Source organism: Impatiens glandulifera, chromosome 3 (assembly GCF_907164915.1).
Source record: "Impatiens glandulifera chromosome 3, dImpGla2.1, whole genome shotgun sequence".
In the NCBI taxonomy this organism is placed as follows: Eukaryota; Viridiplantae; Streptophyta; class Magnoliopsida; order Ericales; family Balsaminaceae; genus Impatiens; species Impatiens glandulifera.
In genome coordinates this window covers 8,373,765-8,399,359 of record NC_061864.1, presented here as the reverse complement: position 1 = coordinate 8,399,359, position 25,595 = coordinate 8,373,765, and the positions used below count along the sequence as shown (strand labels likewise).

The following is a 25,595-nucleotide window of genomic DNA, read 5'->3' as shown; positions in this document are numbered from 1 at the left end:
ACTCTTAACTTCAACTACATTTTGCAAGTACCAGACATTACTACTCCGTTAATTACCAACTTCTATCATTGGCTACATCATGTAAAACAACCTTTTAATTGTTTATATGCTCATGTTTTTGTTTTCGTAACGATATTTCAATTTGTTTTTGAATCATTAATATTTGGACACAATCATGTAAAACTCATTATAGATCATTTACACTATTTTCAAAAAAATTTAAACTTAGTGTCAAAAATTATGATCTGACCTTATAATTCATTAGATGGTTCTTATTTGTGGAAGTATCGGGCAAGTGTGTGAGAGAGGCCACATTTAATTAGTAGGAAATGACAAGTAATTTAATCTTATTCATGAATGACAATTAATTGACAATATTATAGGTTCACTCTAATTTCTTTACTTCCAAATCACTCCAAACAATATCCAAATCAGGTTTAAGAAACTTAGTGAACCATTTGTGAGAAAGTTTCTTGTATCTTTTTAGATTGTCTTTAAAGTCTATGTAACCAATGCCAAAACGAACTGTATAGCCCGAGTTCCATTCAAAATCATCCAACAACGTCCATACAAAGTAACCTTGCACATTTGAACCTTCCCTGTTCAACCATAACAAAACTTATGTTAAATGCTTCCATGTTATTATAAATAACTTACTATAAATAGCAACTTACGAAATAGCAGCTCTAATAAAGTCAAGGTGGGAGAAGTGATAGCTTATTCTCCATGGATCCATAAGCGCTTCATCAAGCGGTATTGAAGGATCGTTTGTTTCGGATATACCATTTTCGGTTATAAAAACTCTTGGGTTTCCATATTTATCTTTTATATAGATAAGGTAATCCCTAATTCCTTTTGGATAAACATTGAGCCAAACTGAACCAGCCTGAAATGTATGCCAATTTCGCTATATGCATGAGAACAAGAAACTTATAGATTTAAATAAGAACATGATAAAATATCATACCGCAGGCCCAATTAATTGTCCGCTGCGTTCAGCTAATTGAAGAAACAAGTGAAATAAATCATAGTTAGTGGAGAATTAATTAAGTGAGGAGATTAGATAATTATTCTAAATAAATAAACACTTACATAAAGTGTAGGCATTAATATCGGTGAAGTAGGTTTGTTGTGTTGGATTGGCGGGTGTTTTTCTATTAAATACGTATATGGATGTATAATAATTTATTCCGATAAAATCATATGAACCTATTAACAAAGCAGATTCTTCTTCCGTAAATTTTGGAAGTCGAAGGCCAACAATGCGACGCATCACCTCTGGATAGTCACCGTTAACCATTGGATTCACAAACCTAATTAATGATATTGCAATATTATTAACAATTAACTTACAAGTTTGGAATAATCAAATATAACAATCATGTGTGCAATTAGTTAAATAATTCTGACCATCCAAAGTTGAAATCAAGAGCCCTTTGTGTAGCTTCCCTATCTTCTACCGAAAATGTGAATGGTATCCTTCCATCAGCAACATGGGTGATTCCAATTTCACCCTTTTGTTTTTCCTGCAAATTAATCAATATAAATCAATTTTTTTTCCATTCAAAAGAAAACAATAAAAATTAACTCATTATTTCGATCCTCTCTTGTGTTTTTCAAACCTGATACTTTGTTCTATATAAATTTACGGCAGCAGCATGAGCAAGAAGTATGTGATGAACAACTAAATAAGGTTCGACAGCTGAATCTCCATCGGTGCAATTCAACTGTTTTAACCAAGGAGAGCAACGACCCGGAGCCAAACTACCGTTTACATAGCCGCCGATAGTAAACATGTATGGTTCGTTAAAAGTAATCCAATGTTTTACTTTATCTCCAAATTCTTCGAAAAGAACATTTACATAGTCCACGTAATCTTTCCTGGAGACAATATTAAACTTATTTAATTTTTTTTTCATTTTTTAAAAAACTAATCCCAAATTAATATAACATTAGTGGCCATAATATATACTTACACAATATGAGGACTGAGGAAACCCATATATTCATCCTCAAGTGCTTGAGGAACATCCCAATGAAATATAGTCACAAAAGGCTTTTTACCTATTTATATATACATCAATATGCAAGAGATTAAGTATATATGGAATATAATTTTAGTAAATTAAATTATGTTTGTGCATTAACCTTTAGCTTCAAGGTCATCAAATAGTTTTTTGTAATGTTGGATGCCTTCCTCATTTTTACCCCCTTTCAATGATCCCTCTACATTATATTCAATTCTATGTTTAGAATATTCTAAAAAAATAGCCAATAGAAAGAAATAGTAAAAATCTAATTAATTAATTAATTACTGGGTAATATTCTAGTCCATGAGATTGACATTCTGTATGCATCCATTCCCATGCTATCCAATATCTCTAAGTCTTCCTGCAATAATTTCATTTGTAAAATATGCATGCATTTCTTTTATTGCTATATAATGAACATAACTTGGTTATGTGTTCTTCGAAACATTATTTTAGTTAGGTATATTGTTGCATGTATAATAAACCAATAGCAACGAAATTAAAAAAAGAAAAGGAATTATCCGTCACTATTAAATCAAAATAAATGGAATTAACAGAAAACAGCGACGAACATATATAACCAGTGATATTACTCAAATCCCAATTGCTGAGAAACAATAGCGACGGTAGTCAAATCCGTCACTATTATACCGTCACTTGACAAATACTGCTTAAAATGACGGTTTCCTTTGGTAAATAGCGACACAAACACCGTCGCTTTTACTTTTTTTAAATATATTTAAAGGTGCCTAGATGAATACACATATTAAAGTTTACTTACTTTGTAACGATTGTAAGAATCAAGTGCAACTTTGCCATCACTAGCGTCTGCAATTTTCCCTGTCATTGCATTAAGCTAGTTTAATTTCAAGCTAATAATAATTAATTAATTAATTAAGAGAAGGCAATAATTAATAATAGAGTACATAGTTGTTATGGAAATATATATATAATAAATTTATTTTGTATTAGTTAGAGGGTTTAACAAAATGTATCTACTCATTAACTAGAAGATATATTATGAAGTATTAATTAAGGATTAGATAAGGCAATAGTAAAATAGTTGTTATTTAACTATAATATAATATAATCAACTAAAAAAGATGGTGTATTAAGAACTAACTAATACTCGGTATTAATTAATGGTTTTATTATTCTTTACTTTTGAAACGTCCAAAATAGTTGTCTTAGTGGGTGGCAGATATTGCGTTTGCTTTTTTTTCTTTTTCTTTTTCTTTTTTTTTTGAGTGGTGAAGCATCTTTTCCTTCTTCAAATTTTTAAGTTTTTTTTTTTAAATTACAATATTTTATTCTTTGCAGTATTATTACAATAACTTAATATAAACTTATATGAGGCCAATTAATCTTGATTTATGTGGCTTATTCTTGGTTTTTGTTTTTATTTCCTTGTTTTCTTTTTAAATAAAAAATTATATCATACTTAATTTTGTTTGCTTAAAATTAAAGATTCTCAATTTTTTTCTAGTATATGAACTATTAAAAAAAATAATAATAACCTATTTTATATTTAAAATAGTTTAAAAAATGGGTTTTTCTCTAATATTCTCTATTTTACTAACAATTAATCAAACCAAATAAAAAGAAGTAAAGATTGAGAGATAGAAATCTACATGGTTGTTCGCTAGTAAATGTATCCCAAATACTCACGCCTTTGCCACCATCGGATGCTGCACCTTCGTACTATATATCAAGAATTGAGCAAACAAAAGTTGATGAGAATATATTTAGAGATTCAATTGATCAAATCGATCTAGCTGTAGATTACCTGATAAGCTGCAGTAGCAGCCCCGAAAATGAAACCTTCAGGAAAGCTACTTCGGTTTAAGGTAGTAAGATCATACGACGGTAGAGATCCGAGTTGACAACTTATGAGGGAAGGAAAGGCTAGGAGAGCAAGAACAAGAAGAAGAAATAGTTTCTTTTCCATGATCATGTTTCAAGCTATGTTAAGTTTAATTTGAATAGGTTTAGATCATGTGAAAGTTCAAAACAACTAAGTCTTATTTATAATTGAGCACAACATGAGCTTTAATTTGTCATTTTTCTATAGTCATCTAATATATTGGCATGCACCATATGGGTATAAATAAATAGACTAATAATTAATATGATTAAATCTAGATAAACAAACTAGAAAACATGGAAGATGCTTAGCCGCCACGAATGCGATAGAGATGCTTAAGCCGCCTTTCAATCTCATGTGGAATATTGAAAAATACATGTTTGATCATTCTTTTTACCTTTTAGTTTTGAACTCCTCCACAATCTCAAAGCATACTTTTCCATTTTTTTTTTTTTGTTTTTAAAAAATAATTCAATTTTTTATTTTAATTTTATATGGTTCATGCATAAACACAAACACAAACATTACATGATAAAATAAAAATAAATAGTCACAAAAACATGAATATTAGAAGAAAAAAACGCAATAGGTTATCGAGCTTGTATATCCTCAATAAGAATGATTAATTCCCCGACCGACTCCACCGATTTTTTGAAACAAATATAAAAAAAACGACATAATAATAACATTATAAATTATATAAATCGGATGACTACGATCATTGAAATTTCGACCTAAATATATATGTATATCATATCAGTCGTCTCAATCTAAACTTTATAAAATGTACCTAAGGACTCTTGCATCATTTAATAAATTTCAGTCATACTCTATGAAAGACTAGAAATAGAAAATTTTATTTATTTATTCAACCAATTCCTTGCCTAATATTTGATAGTCAAGTGGATAGATAAATAACTATTTATAACAATATTTAATAAAGGGTATGCTTTCATTGAAGACTAAATTAGTTAATTGACCACCTTTTAGTAATATTAATTAATGTCTATTAACTACCTAACAATTTTTTTTTTTTGGAATCTCATTATTGTAACAATTGGGCAAATTAAGGCGTTAAAGAGTGGTCCCGAATATTTAATTTTCTTTATTCTGAATTTTTAATTATTTATATAAAGAGGTACATATATAGTACAAATAACTGAGAATCAAAATAGCATTAAAAAAATATAGCTAGGAGGACCAAAATTTATGATTCATTATCTCATCAAGAATAGTTAAGTTTTCAGAAATTTCAAATTTTGTCAATCTTTTACTTATTCAATTCAAAAATACTTAATTCAAATTAAAAATGGTTTCCTTTTTAAATATTATTTTTAGAAAACCATTTTTTAATCATTTAATTAAATCATGATTTAGATTATTATTTATTTATTTTTAAATGATCTTATGTTTTTCTACAAAATTAAGCTACGTACCACCATCTGAATTATAAAGTTGGTTTTGACTTAATTTGGTGTAAAATCAATCTTTGTAAATATGATCTAAATTATTTTTCATTTATAAATTCGAACAAATACAAATATTTTTGGAAGAAGGCTCTAGCTAGCGGTATGTTTGGAGAAAAAAAAAAGAGTGATTTGTATTTTCTTTTTCTTTTGACTTGGAAAAAAAGAATGTATTAACTACTAAACATTTATTTTTAAATTTATAATAGAATTGTAATGCAGATGAAAATAAGAATATAAAAAGCAGAATCTTTTATGTTAATAAAAAAGCATGTTTTTTGTCACCCAATATTAATGATTGTGGACCGATTATATATTATCTTGAGTGATAAGTGATCTAAAAGGGTCCTTAATTCCTTGTAAGGCAATTAATCATAATTAATTAATTAATTAATTAGTGATCTAATTCTAAATGATCACGCAAGAAGTTGACAATCAAATTAATTCAACTCTAAAACGTTAATTGCATCTGATCATTGGCCAAATCTCTTGGTCTTCGATCTTAGCCTCCACAATTGACCTATCAAATTCAAATTTGTAAAATATATATAATTACAAACAAGTTCCACCCAATTAATTTTCTTAAATACAACACATGGATATATTTTTGCAAAATTAATTAGGTTCAATTCCTTTACAGACCATAAAGAGTATGACTAATAATTTTTAAGAAAAGTGAAATAAAAATACTAAAATTTAATTTATACATACAATGGAGCTAAACATGAATCACCGTTGCCCACTAAACAACCATCATTTATGAGATGTAGATAATTCCATTTGAAATTAAATGAATGCAAAATAACAAATTCGGAATAAAATTATGTTTCAAATTTCACTTCAATAATAAAATATTCCTTTTGTCTTTACAAATCTTTATGAACATATATATAGTGTCTTCTAAGAGAACTTTCTAGAAATATATGTAAATATATATATATATATATATATATATATATATATATATATATATATATATATATATATATATATATATATATATATATATATATATATATATATATATATATATAGGTTTTATTCTCCTAATGCCTGGCTTGGATATAGACCATTGACGTTGTTTATATTGCAAGTTCATCTCTCAGTGAGACTATCCCTTATTATATATCTTCATGCAATTAAGGGCTCATTTAATTAGTTTATAATTTTTACGTTTAATATTAAATTAATAATTTATTATAGTAATTTTGCGTAATAAATTTAATATAAAATTTATAATCAAACACATTTTGCTTCTTCCTCTCTGACAAATAAGTTAAAGCAAATAATCTAAATGAAACTTACCTAACTTTATTTGATTTGTTAATTAAGTTTGTTTTGTGAATGAAATGAAAATTTTGTTAAAGTAAAAAGATTTAAAAAATTGCATATAATAATAATATTAATAATAATAATAGGTTATAGTTCATCCGTACAATACATAACATGACAATCATGGTTGTCATCTTAATTTCATATCAATTGTTTTAATTTGTTTTATGAATAATCAAGTTGGTTTGACCAACACAACAACAACAAAATCTTGATGTGTATTTTTTCAGATTTTATTATTGAAAATGGTGTTTGGTGAAGAAATTATTTTCTTAAAAAGAATTTATAACATTCTTATATAATTTTTTTTTCAAGTATAGAAATTTTGTTTAATATTTTAATTGATAATTAGGATAATTTGAATTTAATAATTATTTTTTATTTTTTATTTTTTATTTATTTATCATTCACATCATTAAAATATATCTATATATTACTTAAATAACTAAATTTTCAATATCTTATAAGAAAACAAAAATAACTTCCTAATAATGAATATTGAGAAATGACATTCTAGGGAGATATATGTTACGGTTCGATAAAACCATTCCTATAACAAATTAATAATAATTATTATTTTTACGAAAAAAATGTGAAATACTGCTTAATTTTCTTTAAAAAATTAATTTAATTTATTTATTCATTTAAAAATGGAAAAACTTACCTACATTTATTCACTCGTTTTATCTATAATTTTTCTATTATTTTTTTAACCCAACTCAACTTAAATGTCTAAACCCGTCCATTACTCTATATATTAAATTTACAATAAGCCTCATCTCTGTCGGGATGACTTAATTATTTTTACAATTAAACTGTATCGACTCCAACATTAATGTAATATTAGATCTCTTAATTAAAAAATATAAAAATTTAGTTAAATCAATGAATTAAAAAAAAATCAATATTACTAAAGAAGCCAATAGGCACACAAGCATATGCACGCACATGATCAAATCAAGGTGAAATTTGATGAAATAACTCCGTAAGAGGGTTATTACCATATATATATATAGCATCCCTTTACTAATTTTTTCATTTTTAACATTTTGCCAGCAAAATGTCACTTTTGTCAAGACAAAATGTCATTTTTGCCCTTTATTTTTTTTTTAAAAAAAAATTAATTTTCTTTTATGTTTCCCTTTCCTTCTCCTTTCCCTCCCTCTCTCTCTTTTCAACTTTCCTCCAAAGACGATCGATCAAGCCGAAACATCGACGACGTCCTCTCCTCCGAACCCCGACGAGCCTCCGACGACAAATAAGAGCCTCCGACGAGAATCAGAACTCCAGAACGACGAATGTGAGTTTATCTTTCATGTTTTCCCGTTTCTATCCGAGTTTTCCCGTTTTAGGTTTAGGGTTTTAGTGTTTATTGTTTAGGTTTAGGTTTATTGGCTGACTGGATCGTTTTGGGTTTAAAATGCATATGTCGAAGGTTGTTGTAGGCTGTCGCAGACGAATGCGCATCTGTCGCCTGCGACAGATGCGCATTCGTCTCCGACGGGATCGAGGGCTCAACCTCGGAGTTCGTTGCTTCGGAGAAAACTCACCATCAACCTCAACCTTCGTTCGTTCTGCTTTTTTCCATCGTCGGGGGCGGATAGTCGTCGGGGGTCGAATAGTCGTCGGGGGAGAGGAGAAGAAGAAGAAGATGATGGTGGTGGCTTCGTTCTGAGTTGCTTCGTTGGTTCTTTCGGCTTCGTCGTCGGGGGAGAGGAGAAGAAGAAGAAGAAGAAGATGATGGTGGCTTCGTTGGTTCCTTCAGCTTCGTCGTCATCGATCGTCTTCGGGGTAGGGGAAGTTGAAAAGAGAGAGAGGGAGGGAAATGAGAAGGAAAGGGAAACAGAAAAGAAAATCAATTTTTTTTTTTTAAATCAAGGACAAAAGTGACATTTTGCCTTGACAAAAGGTTAAAAATAAAAAAAATTAGTAAAGGCATGCTATATATGTTTCATCAAATTTACGATACTGGTAGCGAGAAATTAAGACATGTTAGGTCTACTTTTATGTACTCTGTATGGGTCATCATATTAAACATATATTTATCTTTTCAAATATAATTTTTTTTTATTTAAAAAGCTTTATTTTGATAAAAACAAATTAATTTTGGATTTTTTTTAAAAATAAATTATGAAAATATTTTTTTGTATTTAAAATCTAAATTTAATGAACGTAAAATAATTATATTATAATTAATAAATTGATTAATCTAATTATTAAATGATATTAGATAGTATAGAGAGACCATTTAAAAAAACAAGAGCTTGTTTGATATTTAGCTTATTTTTTTAATAAATTTATATTTTAATTAAAAATGACATTTTAATAATTTATTTTAAATAATTTTGTTTTATTTAAAAAATACTTTTGAATAAAGCGCAGGATAAAAAAAAATTAAAAAAAAGAATGACAAGTAGTCATTAGTCTAGGGTAACTCACTCTTTAGAGCAACTCATTTAATAAAATATATAAGATATTTTGATAAATTTATGGTCTTTTAAATATAAAAAGTTGTAGTTTAGTGGTTCAAGATATAAACTTAAAATTTTTATTTTGTTACGAGTTAAAATCTCACTATTTTTTTTTATTAATTTTTAATATTAGACTTAGGTCAATAACAAAATATGATTTTTTTATTTTTGTATTGGGACTAGGACAACCCAAAACTCGACTCTGAATATATATCATACTTTCGTTACGATTAAACCAAATTCCATTACAATTTTATGTTTCTGAAATAATTTAAGAGTTACTAATGAATTACAATTTTTAACATAAATTGATTATAATCTAGTTTTCACGTAATTGTCCACAAATTTTTTTTCCATAAAACAAAATTTTTTATGAATATTTGAGTAGCCTCTACAACAAATTTGGGCTTAGGTATTTAGTAGCCCAATAAAATAATCATTTCAAATGGGCCTAAGTTTAAAAATGCATTAAGCAAGTTTACAAAATTAATGGAAACTTGTTGCAAGCAAAAACCATCAATTATGGTTTGCATTTGAAACGGAAACATGCACTTTTATATTTAGTTATATATAATTATTGTTAGTTGTATATAAAATTAATCTAAAAAATAAATGACATTAAAAAAAATCTTAATTACAAAATATTCATTAACTTTATTTGAATAAGTAATAACTTATTTTGAAATTGTAAAAATAACTTATTTGAAATTGCAAAAATATTCATTGTAATATATGTTTATATTTATACTTCACACGGGTTTAAACGAATTAGTTGTAAAGTATATATGTCTAAATATATTATTCATGATTCAATTTTTTAAAAGAAATGAAAATGAGTTACTTTAATTTCAAATATAAAAAAAAAACTTTTATGAATTGAATGGTTGATTTTGATTTATTTTACTCTATATTATAATATTTTAGTTATTAAATTTTATTTTAATCATATGTATTTAGTTTGTTTTTTTTAATTTTAAATAAAAATAATATTAAACTCAAATATAGCTAAATAATTAAATCAGCATAGCGTAGACTATTAAAAAAATGCTACATGAATGACATCTCAAAGGTTATATTTATTGGCGTTAATTTTATTCTATCGACGCATATATTAGCGCCGGTAAAGACTTTTGCCAGTCCAAAATTAGGTGCCGGTAAGGTATTTGGCGACGTAAATAAATACGGAAACATCCTTTTTAAGCGTCGGAAAATGTTATTTTGGTTTTTTTTATTATGGTTTATTGTTATATCATTAATTAGGCACAATTTGAACTCTGCCAAATTACCATGTTAATTACCAACTTCTAGCATTGGTTGCATCATCATGTAACACAACATTTTATTTGTGTAGATGCTCATGTTTTTGTTTTGGTCTTTAGTTGACGAGATTTCAACGTTTTTGGATCATTAATATTACAAAATGTAATAATTTGGATGATTTGAGCAGAAGAAAAATTGTCAGTCTTCCATGATCAATAAAATTTGCTGTAAAATCCATCCTCACTCTTCAAATCACAACCACTTTTCAAATGCTATATATATATATTTTGCAACTGCCTTTCATCTTCAATTTATTTTTATTTTTCAAATGTACTGTTTATATTTAAAAAAACATCAAGTAAAATGTATATCAAAGTACAAATATAGAGAGTGAAAATAAAAAATAAAAGTATTGATGAAAAAAAATGGAAGAAGTAGCTAAGGCAAAAATAAAATCACATAATGCATGTTAAAGCATATGGTGATTTTTTTTTATTATTATTATTCACAATCTTGTAAAACTTGTCATCAATCATTTTCGCTAGTTTCAAAATTGTTAACCCGCTCAAGTAATTTGACGGTGTAATCAAACAATTATGATATGAGAATATAATATTTATTAGAGAAATGAAAAGAAAATGAATTTGAAAGAAGGAAAGAGAGATAATAACTTAACACAATCTGATTAGTTAAAAAAAATTACATCATTTCAATCCCTCCCTCAATTTATTATATGGTTCTTATTTGTGGAAGTATCTCAAGTGTGTGAGAGAGAGGCCTCATTTAGTTTATAGGAAATGACAAGTAATTAAATCTTATTCATGAATGACAAAATAGTAGGTTCACTCTCATTTCCTTACTTCCAAATCACTCCAAACAATATCCGAATCGGGTTTAAGAAACTTGGTGAACCATTTGTGAGAAAGTTTCTTGTATCTTTTTAGATTGTCTTTATAGTCTATGTAACCAATGCCAAAGCGAACTGTATAGCCCGAGTTCCATTCAAAATCATCCAGCAACGTCCATACAAAGTAACCTTGCACATTTGAACCTTCCCTGTTCAACCATAACAAAACTTATGTTAAATGCTTCAGTATTATTATAAATAACCTACTATTAATAGCAACTTACGAAATAGCAGCTCTAATGAAGTCAAGGTGGGAGAAGTGATAGCTGATTCTCCATGGATCGATAAGCGCTTCATCAACTGGAATTGAAGGATCGTTGGGTTCGGATATACCATTTTCAGTTATATAAACTCTTGGGTTTCCATATTTATCTTTTATATAGATAAGGTAATCCCGAATTCCTTTTGGATAAACATTGAGCCAAACTGAACCAGCCTGAAATGTATATCAATTGCCATATATACATGAGAGCAAGAAACTTATAAATTTAAATAAGAACATAATAAAAAATACCATACCACAGGCCCAATTAATTGTCCGTTGCGCTCAGCTAATTAAAGAAATAAGTGAAATAAATCATAATTAGTGGAGAATTAATTAAGTGAAGAGATTATATAATTACTAAATAAATAAACACTTACATAAAGTGTAACCATGAGTATCGGTGAAGTAAGTTTGTTGAGTTGGATTGGCGATAATTTTTCTATTGAATACGTACGTGGAGGTATAATAATTCACTCCGATAAAATCATATGAACCTATTAACGAAGTAGATTCTTCTTTCGTAAATTTTGGAAGTCGGAGTCCAACAATGCGACGCATCACCTCTGGATAGTCACCGTGAACCATAGGATCCACAAACCTAATTAATGATATTGCAGTAATAATATTAACAAGTTTGGAATAATCAAATACAAAAATGGTATGTGCAATTAATTAAATAATTCTGACCATCCAAAGTTGAAATCACGTGCCCTTTGTGTAGCCTCCCTATCTTGTACTGAAAATGTGAATGGTATCCTTCCATCAGCAACATGGGTGATTCCAATTTCACCCTTTTGCTTTTCCTGCAAATTAATTAATCAATATAAATCAATCTTTTTTTCCATTTAAAAGAAAACAATAAAAATTAATTTATTATTTCGATCCTCTCTTGTGTTTTTCAAAACCTGATACTTTGTTCTATATAAATTTACTGCGGCAGCATGAGCAAGAAGTATATGATGAACAACTAAATAAGGTTCGAGAGCCGAATCTCCATCTGTGCAATTCAACTCTTTTAACCAAGGAGAGCAACGACCCGGAGCCATACTGCCATTAACATATCCGCCGATAGTAAACACATATGGCTCGTTAAATGTAATCCAATGTTTTACTTTATCTCCAAATTCTTCGAAAAGAATATTTGCATAGTCCACGTAATCTTTCCTGGAGACAATATTAAACTTATTTAAGATTTTTTTTTTAAAATTTTTATAAAACTTCCCAAATTAAATTAACATTAGTGGCCATAATATATACTTACACAATATGAGGACTGAGGAAACCCATATATTCATCCTCAAGTGCTTGAGGAGCATCCCAGTGAAATATAGTCACAAAAGGCTTTTTACCTATTTATATATATGTACATAAATATGCAAGAAAATAAGTATATATATATGGAATATAATTAAATTAAATTATGTTTGTGCATTGACCTTTAGCTTCAAGGTCATCAAATAGTTTTCTGTAATGTTGGATGCCTTCCTCATTTTTACCACCTTTCAATGATCCCTCTACATTATATTCAATTCTATGTTTAGAATATTCTAAAAAAAATAGCCAATAGAATGAAATAGTAAAAATCTAATTAATTAATTAATTACTGGGTAATATTCTAGTCCATGAGATTGACATTCTGTATGCATCCATGCCCATGCTATCCAATATCTCTAAGTCTTCCTGCAATAACTTCATTTGTAAAATATGCATGCATTTCAATTATTGCTATATAATTAACATAATTTGGTAACGTGTTTTTGCAAACTTTATTTAATTTAGGGTTATTGTTGCATGTATAATAAACCAATGGCAACAAAACAAAAGGAATTATCCGACTCTAGCTATTAAAACAAAACAAATGGAATAAACAGAAAACACCATAGTTATTACTTTTTTTACATACATTTAAAGGTTCCTAGACGAATGCACATATTAAAGTTTACTTACTTTGTAACGATTGTAAGAATCAAGTGCAACTTTGCCATCACTAGCGTCTGCAATTTTCCCTGTCATTGCATTTTAAACATATTAATAATTAATATGACAAATAAGCTAGTTTAATTTCAAACTAATAATAATTAATCAATTAAGATAAGGCAATAATTAATAATAGAGTACATAGTTGTTATGGAAATATATATATAATAAATTTATTTTGTATTAATTAGAGGGTTTAACAAAATGTATCTACTCATTAATTAACTAGAAGATATATTATGATGTATTAATTAAGGATTAGATAAGGCAATAGTAAAATAGAAAAGGTACTGGTGTATTAAGAACTAAATAATACTCAGTATTAATTAATGGTTTTATTATTCTTAATTTACTATTGAAACGTCCAAAATAGTCGATTGAGAGATAGAAAGCTACTTACATGGTTGTTCGCTAGTAAATTTATCCCAAATACTCACGCCTTTGCCAGCTTCGGATGCTGCACCTTCATACTATCAAGAATTGAGCAAACAAATTAAAGTTGATGAGAATATATTTAGAGATTCAATAATTGATCTAATCGATCTAGCTTTAGATTACCTGATAAGCTGCAGTAGCAGCCCCGAAAATGAAACCTTGAGGAAAGCTACTTCGGTTTAAGGTAGTAAGATCATACAACGGTAGAGATTCAAGTTGACAACTTATGAGGGAAGGAAAGGCTAGGAGAGCAAGAACAAGAAGAAGAAATAGTTTCTTTTCCATGACCATCTTTCAAGCTATGTCAAGTTTAACTTGAATAGGTTTAGATCATGTGAAAGTTCAAAACTATTAAGTCTATTTATAGTTGAGAAGAAACACGAACTTTAATTTTTTCTTTTTCTATATTCATCTAGGCAACGTTTGGTATGAGGTATACCATGTATAACACTATTAGTATAGTATAAAAATTATATCAATAATATTTTAATTAGGTTGTTTTTTAGGATTTTATTATTAGTATAAATTTATATAATTTATACTTTTATATTTGGTATAAAATTATAACTAATACATTTAAGTATAACACTTTTCTTATATCACTTCATTTTTTATTTATTATTATACATTTTATTAATATTATATATAACTTATTATTATATAATATATTAAATATATTTTATTTAGTTTTAATATTATTATTATATATAATGATTTTTAATATATAATTTTAAATAGTTCAATATTTTAATTAAAACATATATATTTATTTTTATAACGATAATTTTATTAATTATTATTTTATATATTTACTTATTATAAATAATATTGTTTATTTTATATATTTATTTTATTACAATTATTAATTAATAATATTCAAATTAAATAAATATAATTTACGAGTTTTTATTATAATTATTTTTTTATAATTTAATTAAAATTATATTAATTATTAAACCATAACAGTTCTATAATTTATAATAATAAACAATATTATTTTTAATATAAGTAAATGTAAAAATAATAATAATAATTTTAAATTTATATTTATATTTATATTTATACAACGTATCTTACAATTTTATACTATATACCAAACACAAAATTATAAACTACATAAATTTCTTATAATTCATATCAAACAAAAATGACATATACAACTTATATTATTTATACATAGTTACAATTTATATATCTATACAACTTTTATATATATATATATATATATATATATATATATATATATATATATATATATATATATATATATAAAATATATATATATAAAAAAAATATATATAAAATATATATATATATATATAAAATATATATATATATAATATATATATATATAAAATATATATATATATAAAATATATATATATAATATATATATATATATATAAAAAAAAATATATATATATATATATATATAATATATATATATATATACATGTATCAAATACTATCCTAATATATTGGCATGCACTGCACCATATGGATAAAAATAAATAAACTATCAAAAATAAAATATAATAATAATTAATATGATTAAATTTGAGCTAGCTAGATAAACAAACTAGAAAACATGGAAGATGCTTAGCCGCGCCACGAATGCGATAGAGATGCCTTTTAGTTTTGAACTCCTCCACAATCTCAAAATACTTTTCCCTCTTATATCATTTATTTTTTTTTTTAAATAGTTCATGCATATTAAAAAAATTATAAGAATTGTTTAAACATAAACAAAAATTATGATTAATATTCTTTTTATTCAACTCGAGATTAATATATTAATATATATATATATATATATATATATATATATATATATATATATATATATATATATATATATATATATATATATATATATATATATATATATATAAACAAGAAACGGTAAAGGGATGATGATTAGGGAAGAGAATGAGAAAATAAATAAAATCATTGGATGAAAAAATGTGTAAAAAAAAGAGAAAAAAGAGAAAAAAAAAATTATTTTTTCAGCGAATTCTCTCTTTCAAATTTACATCATTCACTCTTTCAAATTCATTCTCACTATTATTTTTCAATACACATTTTGTAAAAATAAGATATTTTAGAATGAATATATTTTTATTTCTGTTTTTTTATTTATTTTAGACCTAAGAATATTTTGATTAATGAGTGACAAAATCTTAGACTGTGGATTGTGGTTAAGAAAAAACTTTTGGATAATTTTTGTTTTGTTTTGTTTACCTAATATTTGATAGTCAAGTGGATAGATAAATAACTATTTAGAACAATATTTAATAAAGGGTATACTTTCATTGAAGACTAAATTAATTAATTAATTAAGTGACCATTTTTAGGCAATATTAATTAATGTCTATCAACTACCTACATTTTTTTCTTTTGGAATCTTATTATTGTAACAATTTGGCAAAGGCTTTAAAGAGTGGTCCCGAATATTTAATTTTCTTTATTCTGAATTTTTAATAATTTATATAAAGAGGTACATAGAAGAAATAACTAAGAATCAAAATAGCATTAAAAAATATAGCTAGGAGGACCAAAATTTATGATTCATTATCTCATCAAGTATAGTTAAGTTTCAGAATTTATATAATTAAATGATAATTTGTCATTCTTTTACTTATTCAATTCAAAAATACTTAGTTCAAATTAAAAATGGTTTCCTTTTTAAATATTATTTTTTAGAAAATCATTTTTTAATCGTTTAATTAAATCATGATTTAGATTATTATTATTTTTTAAATGGTCTTATGCTTTTCTACTAAATTAAGCTACCACCATCTGAATTATAAAGTTGGTTTTGACTTAATTTAGTGGACATAAACATTCTTTTTAAATATGATCTAAATTATTTTTCAATATTTATAAATTCGAACAAATATAATTTTTTTTAAAGAAGGCTCTAGCGGTTTGTTTGGAGCAAAAAAAGAGTGATTTGTATTTTCTTTTTCATATATAGTCAAAGGGCAGATCTATGTATGCAATAATGACGGGAAAATGTATTAACTACTAAATATTTGTGTATATAACCTAACGGCTAGATTTTGCTCTTTCTTTCTCTAGGATTCTAATCGGTTACATACGACTTGTTCCCTTCGAATTTGAAGGCAATCAAATCAAAGAGAGTGTGGATAATATATATATATTCATCGTATACATATTATTTTATGTGAAAAAGTTTTCGTGAACAATCTAGATTCATTTTGGAGATGGTTTTTCGATCAGTTTTTGGGACGACAGTTGGTGTAGTGTCAAAAGTCTAGTTACGACGTATCTAGAGCTTGCTTTCATTGTTATATGTAGAAATGTCACAGTTAAGAACATGTTTGATCCTCAATCTAGTGGTTTCGCTAGCCGAATTAGATATAGAAATAGATTAAATATTATGGAGAGTTTGTTTCATAATAGAATTTACTTTTTGTAGGACATAAACAAGTGTTTTCATCTGAATAAGACGTTATGCATTGACATGACATGAATATTTTTCATGTGGGGTATTGCTATAAATTGTTCGCTAAGATGAGTTCATATAATTTTTGTTAGGATAAACTTTGGGAATTAAAGATTCCTTACAAGATCTCGTTATTTGGATGGAGCATTATTCATCGTGGAATTCTTACGGATGATATGTGTATGAAAAAAGATTGTATTATGGTTAGTCGTATGTGTCACGAGGAGGTTGAATCGGCAACTCACTTACTTTACATTGTTGAGAGGTGACTAGTATCTAGAGTCTTTAGTGGAGTATCACTGGGATTCATTGAGTGATGCCCGAGTTTTTGAGTAGTTGTTGGAAAATTTGGATTGATGCAGTTAATATGGAAAGACTACATAATTGGGTTATCATCCAAATTATTTTTTGGTGGAATATATGGTTAGATAGAAATCGTCGAACTTTCACTGATTGTAGTTGTTCGATGCGTATCATTCATAATATTATTATTATTATACTTTCTGAGATTAATTCCGGAAAGTCGGTAAAGTCCGTCAGGGAGTTAATCGTTTTTCTCGATAACTTACGAGCTTGATAACTTATTTAGTAACGTTTTTTTTTTTTATTTCTAATTATTTTCTCTTCGTGGACCTTTTAAAAAAATAAAAAATAAAATAAAAATAAAAAAACTAAACATTTGTGTCTAATTATTTTTCAATTTATAATAGAATTGTAGTGTAGTTGGTTTTTAAGATGAACAATATATTCTACTTTTGGTTTAATTCCTCCTAATTTTGTTTTAGGGTTTCTCTCTCTGGAATACAATATTGTAAAATGGAGTAACTCTCTTAATTAACATTTATTTTTAAAGTTAAAATTGTAATGATAAATATAAAACATGATATTGTTAGAGATGAAAATAAGAATATAAAAAGCAGATTCGTTATGTTAATAAAAAAAACACGTTTTTTCCACCCAATAATGATTGACCAAGCAGATTCGTTATGTTAATAAAAAAAAGCACGTTTTTTCCACCCAGATCACATAAAAAAAGCACGTTTTTTCCACCCAGTAATGATTGATCGATTATATATTAACTTAAGTAAATAAGGGATCTAGGAGACAATTAATCATAATTAATAAGTGAGATCTGATTCCAAAGATCACGCAAGAAGTTGACAATCAAATTCAATTACTCTAAAACATTAATTAATTGCATCCCATTGGCCAAATCTCTTATCAAATTCATTGTTTATATATAATTACAAACAAGATCCACCCAATTAATTTTCTTAAATACAACACATGGATATAAATTTGCAAAATTAATTAGTTTCAATTATAATAATAAAAAATATACACATGATGTGCGTACTGCCAAATGTCAACCCAAGATTTGAGATCCCATATATATGATGTCTTAATTAATTGTTTCAACTTTGAGACAAAGAGATCGAATCGAATACTTTTTAAGGTTAATAATATGTTTTATATAAACTCTAGGTAGTTGGAAAGGGTACTTATCAACCTCTTTATTAGCAAATAGCCAATAAAAATTTATTAAACTTGAAATAATTATTATATATTATGAGAAATAGTAATGAAAAAGTCACTCATCTTAAAACTTGAAAACAACCATTATTTATGAAATGTAGATAATTCCATTTGAAATTAAAAAGAATGCAAAATAACAAATTCGGAATAAAATTATGTTTCAAATTTCACTTCAATAATAAAATATTCCTTTTGTCTTTTCAAATCTTTTTGAATATAGTGTCTTCAAAGAAAGCTTTTCAAGAAATATATATATATGATCAAGCATAGCATATAATAGCTAGCTAGGTTTTATTCCCTTATGCCTGGCTTGGATATAATATATATATAGCACCACTAAAGTTTATATTGCAAGCTCCATTTCTAATTGAGACTATCCCATTATTATCTCTATGTAATTAAGGGCTCGTTTGTTTTTTTTTTACGTTTAACGTTTACGTAATAATATATTTTTGCGTAATAAGTTAACGCAAAAATTATAATTAAACACATTTTGCGTTTAAACATAATTTTCTATCTACGTTCTTCTTCTAACAAATAAGTTGGAGCGAATAAGCAATCAAACCTACCTAAGTTTATTTGATTTTTTTAAGTGTCTTTCACTTGTTTTTGTGAATGAAATGTTTTTTTTAAAATAAAAATATTAAAAAATAACATATAATAGATTCTAGTTCTACTAACATGGCTATAACGTGCAGGTGTTATCTTAATTTTTCTTTTGAATAATCAAGTTGGCTTGACCTATCACAACAACAAGTTAAATCTAGATGGTGTTTGTTGAAAAAATCTTGTTTGAATTGGTTTTTTTTTTTAAACATAAAGTAAAAAAAAATAATGTTTGTTAATGATTTTGAGAAAGTGATGATTATTTTTGGTAAAAAGATTTAAAGGATATTAATATATATAAATAAAATAAAATTAATAATTTAAAAATAAAAGATATTTTAATATTACGCATTAATGAAATGAGTGGTTGAAAAATTGATTCTATTTAGAGTTTTAAAATAATTCAAAGAAAACAAGGCCTTAAATGAAAATAATTTATAACATTTTTATATCATTTTTTCCTTATATAGAAAATTGTGTAATATTTTAAAATTGATAAATAGTATAATTTGAATTTAATAATTAATTTTTATTTATTTATCATTTATATCATAAAAATGTTTTGTTTCTTATTTATTACTTAAATAACTCAAATGTCAATATCTTATAAGAAAACAAAAATAACCTCATAACGAAAGGATAACATATTAGTGGATTTAGGTTAGAGTTTGGGGAGCTGAAATCCATTTAAATAATAATAATAATAATAATAATAATAATAATAATAATAATTTTTTTTTATAGTAGAAATGTCAATATGATATAACTTTTTAATTTTAAAAAAAAATCAGTTTAATTTAGTATTTGTGTCTTTAATTATTAAAAAATGGGAAAAATGTATTTTTATTCTCTCATTTTATTTATAATTTTTTCATTATTTTTTTAAGTTAACTCTAATTTAATTTTTTTTTAATTCCTTTTCTGACTAAAATAAATTTACCGTATGCCTTTTTTATGTAAGGATGACTTAATTGTTTTACAATTTAACTGTATCGGCTTCAATTTCAATGACTAATTAAATTAAATTTGCAAGGGGTGACTTTATTGTTTTTACCATTTAACTGTACCCGTACCGGCTCCAATTTCAATGTAATAGTAGATCTCTTTCCAATTTTTTTTTTTTTATCTAAAAAGCTTTATTTTGATACAAACAAATTATTTTTTTATAAATAAATTACTAAAATATAAAATATGTTTTGTATTTAAAATCTAATTTAATAAAAGTAAATTAATAATATTTTGATATTTTAATTGATAAATTAATTAATTTAATTATTAAAATGATATTAATTTGATAGTAAAGAGCTTGTTTGATATTTAGTTTGTTTATTTTTTATTAAATTTGTATTTTAAATACAAAATAACATTTTAATAATTAATTTTTTTTTAAATAAATAATTTTGTTTTATATATAAAAAAATATTTTTGAATAAAACCAAGATAAAAAATAAAATAAAAAAGATGATAACAAAATTAGAAGTCATATCAAATTCAATTACAAATTACAATTGTATGTTTAGTAGGTCTCACCTTGTTGTTCTCTACAAAATCATTTTTCCAGTTAATTATTTTTTTAATAATCACATCACTTATTTCATTAATCAAAATATTAAAAGATTTTAAATTTTAAATTATTATTTTTTATTTTATTTATATATATCAATACCTTTTAAGTTTTTTTATTAAAAATAATCATCATCTTCTCAAAATCATCAACTTTGATTATTTTTTTCTCAGATTTAAAAAAAAAAAAAAAACCATCCCAATCAATCCGAACACGGCCTAACAGTTTTCACATAATGGTCCATAAAACAAAGTTTTCTAGGAATATTAGAGAGTAGCCTCTAGCCCTCTACAACGAATTTGGGCTTAGGTTTTCAGTAGCCCAATAAAATTATTATTTCAAATGGGCCTAAGTTTAAAAATGCATTATGCAAGTTTACAAAATTAATGGAAACTTGTTGCAAGCAAAAACCATCAATTATGGTTTGCATTTGAAACGGAAACGTACACTTTTATAGTTATATATTTACTATCGATAGTTGTAAATAAAATTAATCTAAAAAATAAATGACATTAAAAAAAGTCTTAATTACAAAATATTTATTAACTTTATTTGAATAAGTAATAACTTATTTTGAAATTGTAAAAAAATAAATTCATTTCATTTTTGTAATAAAATTAAAATAATTTTTAAATTTATCGAATTTTAAAATTATAAAAATTTAAGAGTTTAAATAAATTTCTAGAATTGTACATTTATAAAATTTAAAAATTAACTTTCATCTTATTTGTCATACTCATGTCTCCATTAATTTTGTAATTTTTCTTTGCCAAAATAAAATTTTAAAACCTTGGAAAGGCATGACAAAGTTCTCCATGTACACCTAAAGAAGATTTTACTTTACACACACGGAATTGTCGCCATGAAAAGGCCATACGGAAGTGTCGCCGTGAAAAAGCAATACACTTAAATACATCAATAACACTCTAACCAAATAACGATATTTTGGTGGTACTTATGAGTCTCGTACAAGGTCCCAACAAAAACTAGATAATTTGATGTATAATAATTACCAACAATAGATGTATCTATATATTTTTAATGCATAACATAATGAATAATCGGGCTCCGATAGTCTAAGACGTCTCTTATATCTAATCTTATTAGGAAAATTATCATAGTATGAATATATGAATCAATTATGATCTTGACAACATCTCTGTAATTGGTAATAGAAGCAACATAATTTTTTTTTTAAATTTTAATTATATGAATTCCTTTATATTAATAAATTATTTTGAAAATATAAAAATATTAATTAATTTTATTTATGTAAAATCGATAAAATTAAAATAATTTATAAACTCCAAAAATCTTAAGATTATAGAAAGTTAATTAATTTAAGATTTTACATAAATTTAACTTGTCAATAATTTTTTTAAATTATAAATTAAAAAAATAACTAAAGAAAATTTTAATTATGTAGAACAATAATTTTGTAACTTTTTCTTTGTCAAAATAAAATTTAAAAATTGGGGAAGGGAAGCAAAATTTCTCCAATTCCAAGACAATCAAATTCAAAGTAGAATCCATTAGAGCTTCAGATTTTTTGAAAGAAAAAAAAAAGAGGGTAGCTATATTAAATTGATGATCATTAATTTTATATTCATTCCTCCAAAACAAATTTGGTGGAACTGAACATTAGTACTTTTTATTTTTGGCCAAACAAGAACATGATTGGAGTACATTTGGTTCAAGTGTTCAACGGTAATGATTTATTTTATAATTTTATATAATGATAACTTGTACCTAGTAATATAACCCTATTTAGTTTCCTAACATGTTTCATTATTTTGATTTTATAAAAAAAATATGGACAATGTGATTGAGGATTTTAGCTGGAACGTTAAATTTATTTTATCTTATTAATTTATTGCAAATTGGGTATATAAATTAAATGTTCGGTGCATGCAGACAAAATAAAGATCAAATTGAAAAGAAAATGCATACATAAAAACAGACATATAGTCCAATTCCACCTACCATTTAAAATACTTTATTTTTTGTTGAAATGTGACAGGAGTGTAGATAATATTAAAAATGAATAAATTAACAAAAATCACAAACATTTTACTAGCATAAGCTTGGGCAACAAAATTATCCAGTAATTATGATTGAAAAAAAATTATTTTTGATATAACAATAGTAATTATAATTAGTCCCGCGATACTAATTATCTTGTTTGAAGCAGGTTTTTACTGGCTTCAAAAGGATAAAAAAAATAGTCATGAGAATTGTCATTGAAACTATGTCACTAACTGCTGAAGAAGAAATATACTAGAATACAGTATACAAATTTTGACAAAGTCTAACTTGTCCCCACGTTTAAAGAACAAAAACAATTAAAAGACACTTTCGATTTCTCTTCTCCTCAATTCAGTTTTCTGGGCAATAAATAATCAAAATTCTGATCGAGATAGAGCAAGAAAAAAAGAAAATGAGCGGTGAAGGAAAGACTGTATGCGTGACCGGGGCGTCGGGTTATATCGCTTCATGGCTAGTTAAGTTATTGCTTCAACGTGGTTATACTGTCAGGGCCACGGTTCGTGATCCCAGTATGTTCCAATCTTTGCTTCTTCTTACTGGATATACATGTTATCAGTCTTTTAATATATGCTTAAATCTCATCTCATCAATTAATGATCAGATGATACAAAGAAAATACAACACTTGTTGAGTCTTGATGGTGCAAAAGAAAGGCTTCACTTGTTCAAAGCAAACTTGCTGGAGAATGGTTCATTTGATTCTGTAATAGTGGAAGGCTGTGAAGTTGTTTTTCATACTGCATCTCCATTCTTCAATGATGTCAAGGATCCCGAGGTTCATTCATTCAATCATACCTTTAATCCTCTGTTTTCAATCCTTAATCTCCATGTATATATTTGTTCATTGTTTATTTTGTTATATACAGGCAGAACTGATTGAACCTGCAGTGAAAGGAACACTTAATGTCCTTGGTTCCTGCACAAAGGTTCAATCTCTGAAACGAGTTGTCTTAACCTCCTCCCTCTGTTGCTGCTGTTGCATATAACGAAAAGCCTCGCACCCCTGATGTTGTTGTCGATGAGACCTGGTACTCTAGCCCTGATCTTTGCAGGGAAAATAAGGTATTTCCATAATCATTCTAAGGGAAAACTTGGTACTGTATTTATTTTGATGATATGTTTAACATATGTTCCTCCTAATGAAATTGGTTGTAGTTATGGTATGTGCTTTCAAAGACACTAGCTGAGGAAGCTGCCTGGAAGTTTGTGAATGAGAAGGGTATTGATATGGTCACCATTAACCCGGCTATGGTTATCGGTCCTCTGTTGCAGCCTACTCTTAATACAAGTGCTGCTGCAATCTTAAATTTAATCAATGGTAAACAACATAGTCAAATATTGTCTTCTGTCTTAGAAAAATAACTGTAGTTTCTTTTGTCTCACATGCAGGTTCAAAGACTTATCCAAATGCTTCATTTGGGTGGGTTAATGTGAAAGATGTGGCAAATGCACACATACAAGCATTTGAGAATCCTTCGGCTAAAGGGAGATATTGTTTGGTGGAGCGAGTTATACATTACTCTGATGTTGTGAAGATTCTAGGTGAAATTTATCCTGAAATTGAACTTCCACAAAAGTATGTGAATGTTATTATTCAATGATTAATTACTTATTTAGATTAATGTTAAATGGGCTGCTAATTCTTGGAAGTTTTGATCTTGGCAGGGCTGCAGATGACAAACCAGATGCTCCTGTTTTCCAGGTATCAAAGGAAAAGACAAAGAGCATAGGCGGCATTGATTACATTCCCATTGAAGTAAGTCTCAAGGAAACAGTGGACAGCTTGAAGGAGAAGAAGTTCTTCAATGCTTCTTAAGGCATGAAAATTATCTTGTTTCTAGATCAAATAAAATGGGATTGCATTGCATGCAGACTATGTTTGATTGTGTTATATATCTTGTAACTTTTATGATTCTAGAGAGAACTTCCCATGTATAATTATATATGTATGATCAATAAAATAAAAGGTATAAGAAATTTGAACGACGAGAGATTCTTTGAAAATACTTGAACAAATAAATATTATTAAATTAGTTAATATATATATAATTATAAGAAAAATTATAATATTATTTGATTTAAATCAATACTCAAATAAGATATAAAAATTAAAAAATAAAATATAACCCTCACTAAAGTCTTATTTTTTAATAACTAAAATTCAAAAAACATTATTCTATTCACCTTTCTTCCTTACATTATTATTCAATTCATTAATCAAAATATTAAAATATATTTTATTTTAATTATTATTTTTTATTTTATTATTATATATTAATAACTTTTAAATTTTTTTATTAAAAATATTCTACCTCTTCTTAAAATTAAGACCAATCATTATTTGTCAAAAATAACTTCTTAATTTATT

The 25,595-nt window shown here is 26.1% G+C and overlaps 2 protein-coding genes and 1 pseudogene across 2 annotated transcripts; 1 reads left to right on the top strand and 2 right to left on the bottom strand.

Annotated features, from left to right (window-relative positions):
• Positions 1–330: 330 nt before the first annotated feature.
• Positions 331–3,995, bottom strand: LOC124929639 (beta-glucosidase 12-like). Its single transcript, XM_047470040.1, has 12 exons — positions 3,817–3,995; positions 3,662–3,731; positions 2,812–2,870; positions 2,316–2,391; positions 2,149–2,226; positions 1,977–2,064; positions 1,623–1,881; positions 1,411–1,526; positions 1,093–1,313; positions 968–999; positions 784–907; positions 331–618 (listed from the first exon to the last, which is right to left on the bottom strand). The coding sequence occupies exons 1-12, from the start codon at positions 3,982–3,984 to the stop codon at positions 386–388; spliced, it is 1,524 nt and encodes a 507-aa protein (XP_047325996.1). The 5' UTR covers positions 3,985–3,995; the 3' UTR covers positions 331–385.
• A 7,931-nt stretch (positions 3,996–11,926) lies between these two features.
• Positions 11,927–14,298, bottom strand: LOC124929638 (beta-glucosidase 12-like). The gene is made up of 9 exons (XM_047470039.1): positions 14,131–14,298; positions 13,973–14,042; positions 13,543–13,601; positions 13,200–13,275; positions 13,032–13,109; positions 12,857–12,944; positions 12,501–12,759; positions 12,283–12,398; positions 11,927–12,193 (listed from the first exon to the last, which is right to left on the bottom strand). The coding sequence occupies exons 1-9, from the start codon at positions 14,296–14,298 to the stop codon at positions 11,953–11,955; spliced, it is 1,155 nt and encodes a 384-aa protein (XP_047325995.1). The 3' UTR covers positions 11,927–11,952.
• A 9,286-nt stretch (positions 14,299–23,584) lies between these two features.
• On the top strand, positions 23,585–25,188 carry LOC124929267 (annotated as a pseudogene).
• The last annotated feature ends 407 nt before the right edge of the window (positions 25,189–25,595 follow it).

Bases quoted from the DNA above. Each gene is read 5' to 3' on its own strand.
- LOC124929638 (XM_047470039.1), bottom strand. From the start codon at position 14,298: ATGGTCATGGAAAAGAAACTATTTCTTCTTCTTGTTCTTGCTCTCCTA. The intron at 13,276-13,542 runs GTAAGTAAACTT...AAGTTATTGCAG, and splicing joins ATTCTTACAATCGTTACAAA to GAAGACTTAGAGATATTGGA. The intron at 12,194-12,282 runs GTCAGAATTATT...ATCATTAATTAG, and splicing joins CGTGATTTCAACTTTGGATG to GTTTGTGGATCCTATGGTTC.
- LOC124929639 (XM_047470040.1), bottom strand. From the start codon at position 3,984: ATGATCATGGAAAAGAAACTATTTCTTCTTCTTGTTCTTGCTCTCCTA. The intron at 1,882-1,976 runs GTAAGTATATAT...TATTGTCTCCAG, and splicing joins TTCCTCAGTCCTCATATTGT to GAAAGATTACGTGGACTATG. The intron at 1,314-1,410 runs GTCAGAATTATT...ATCATTAATTAG, and splicing joins CTTGATTTCAACTTTGGATG to GTTTGTGAATCCAATGGTTA.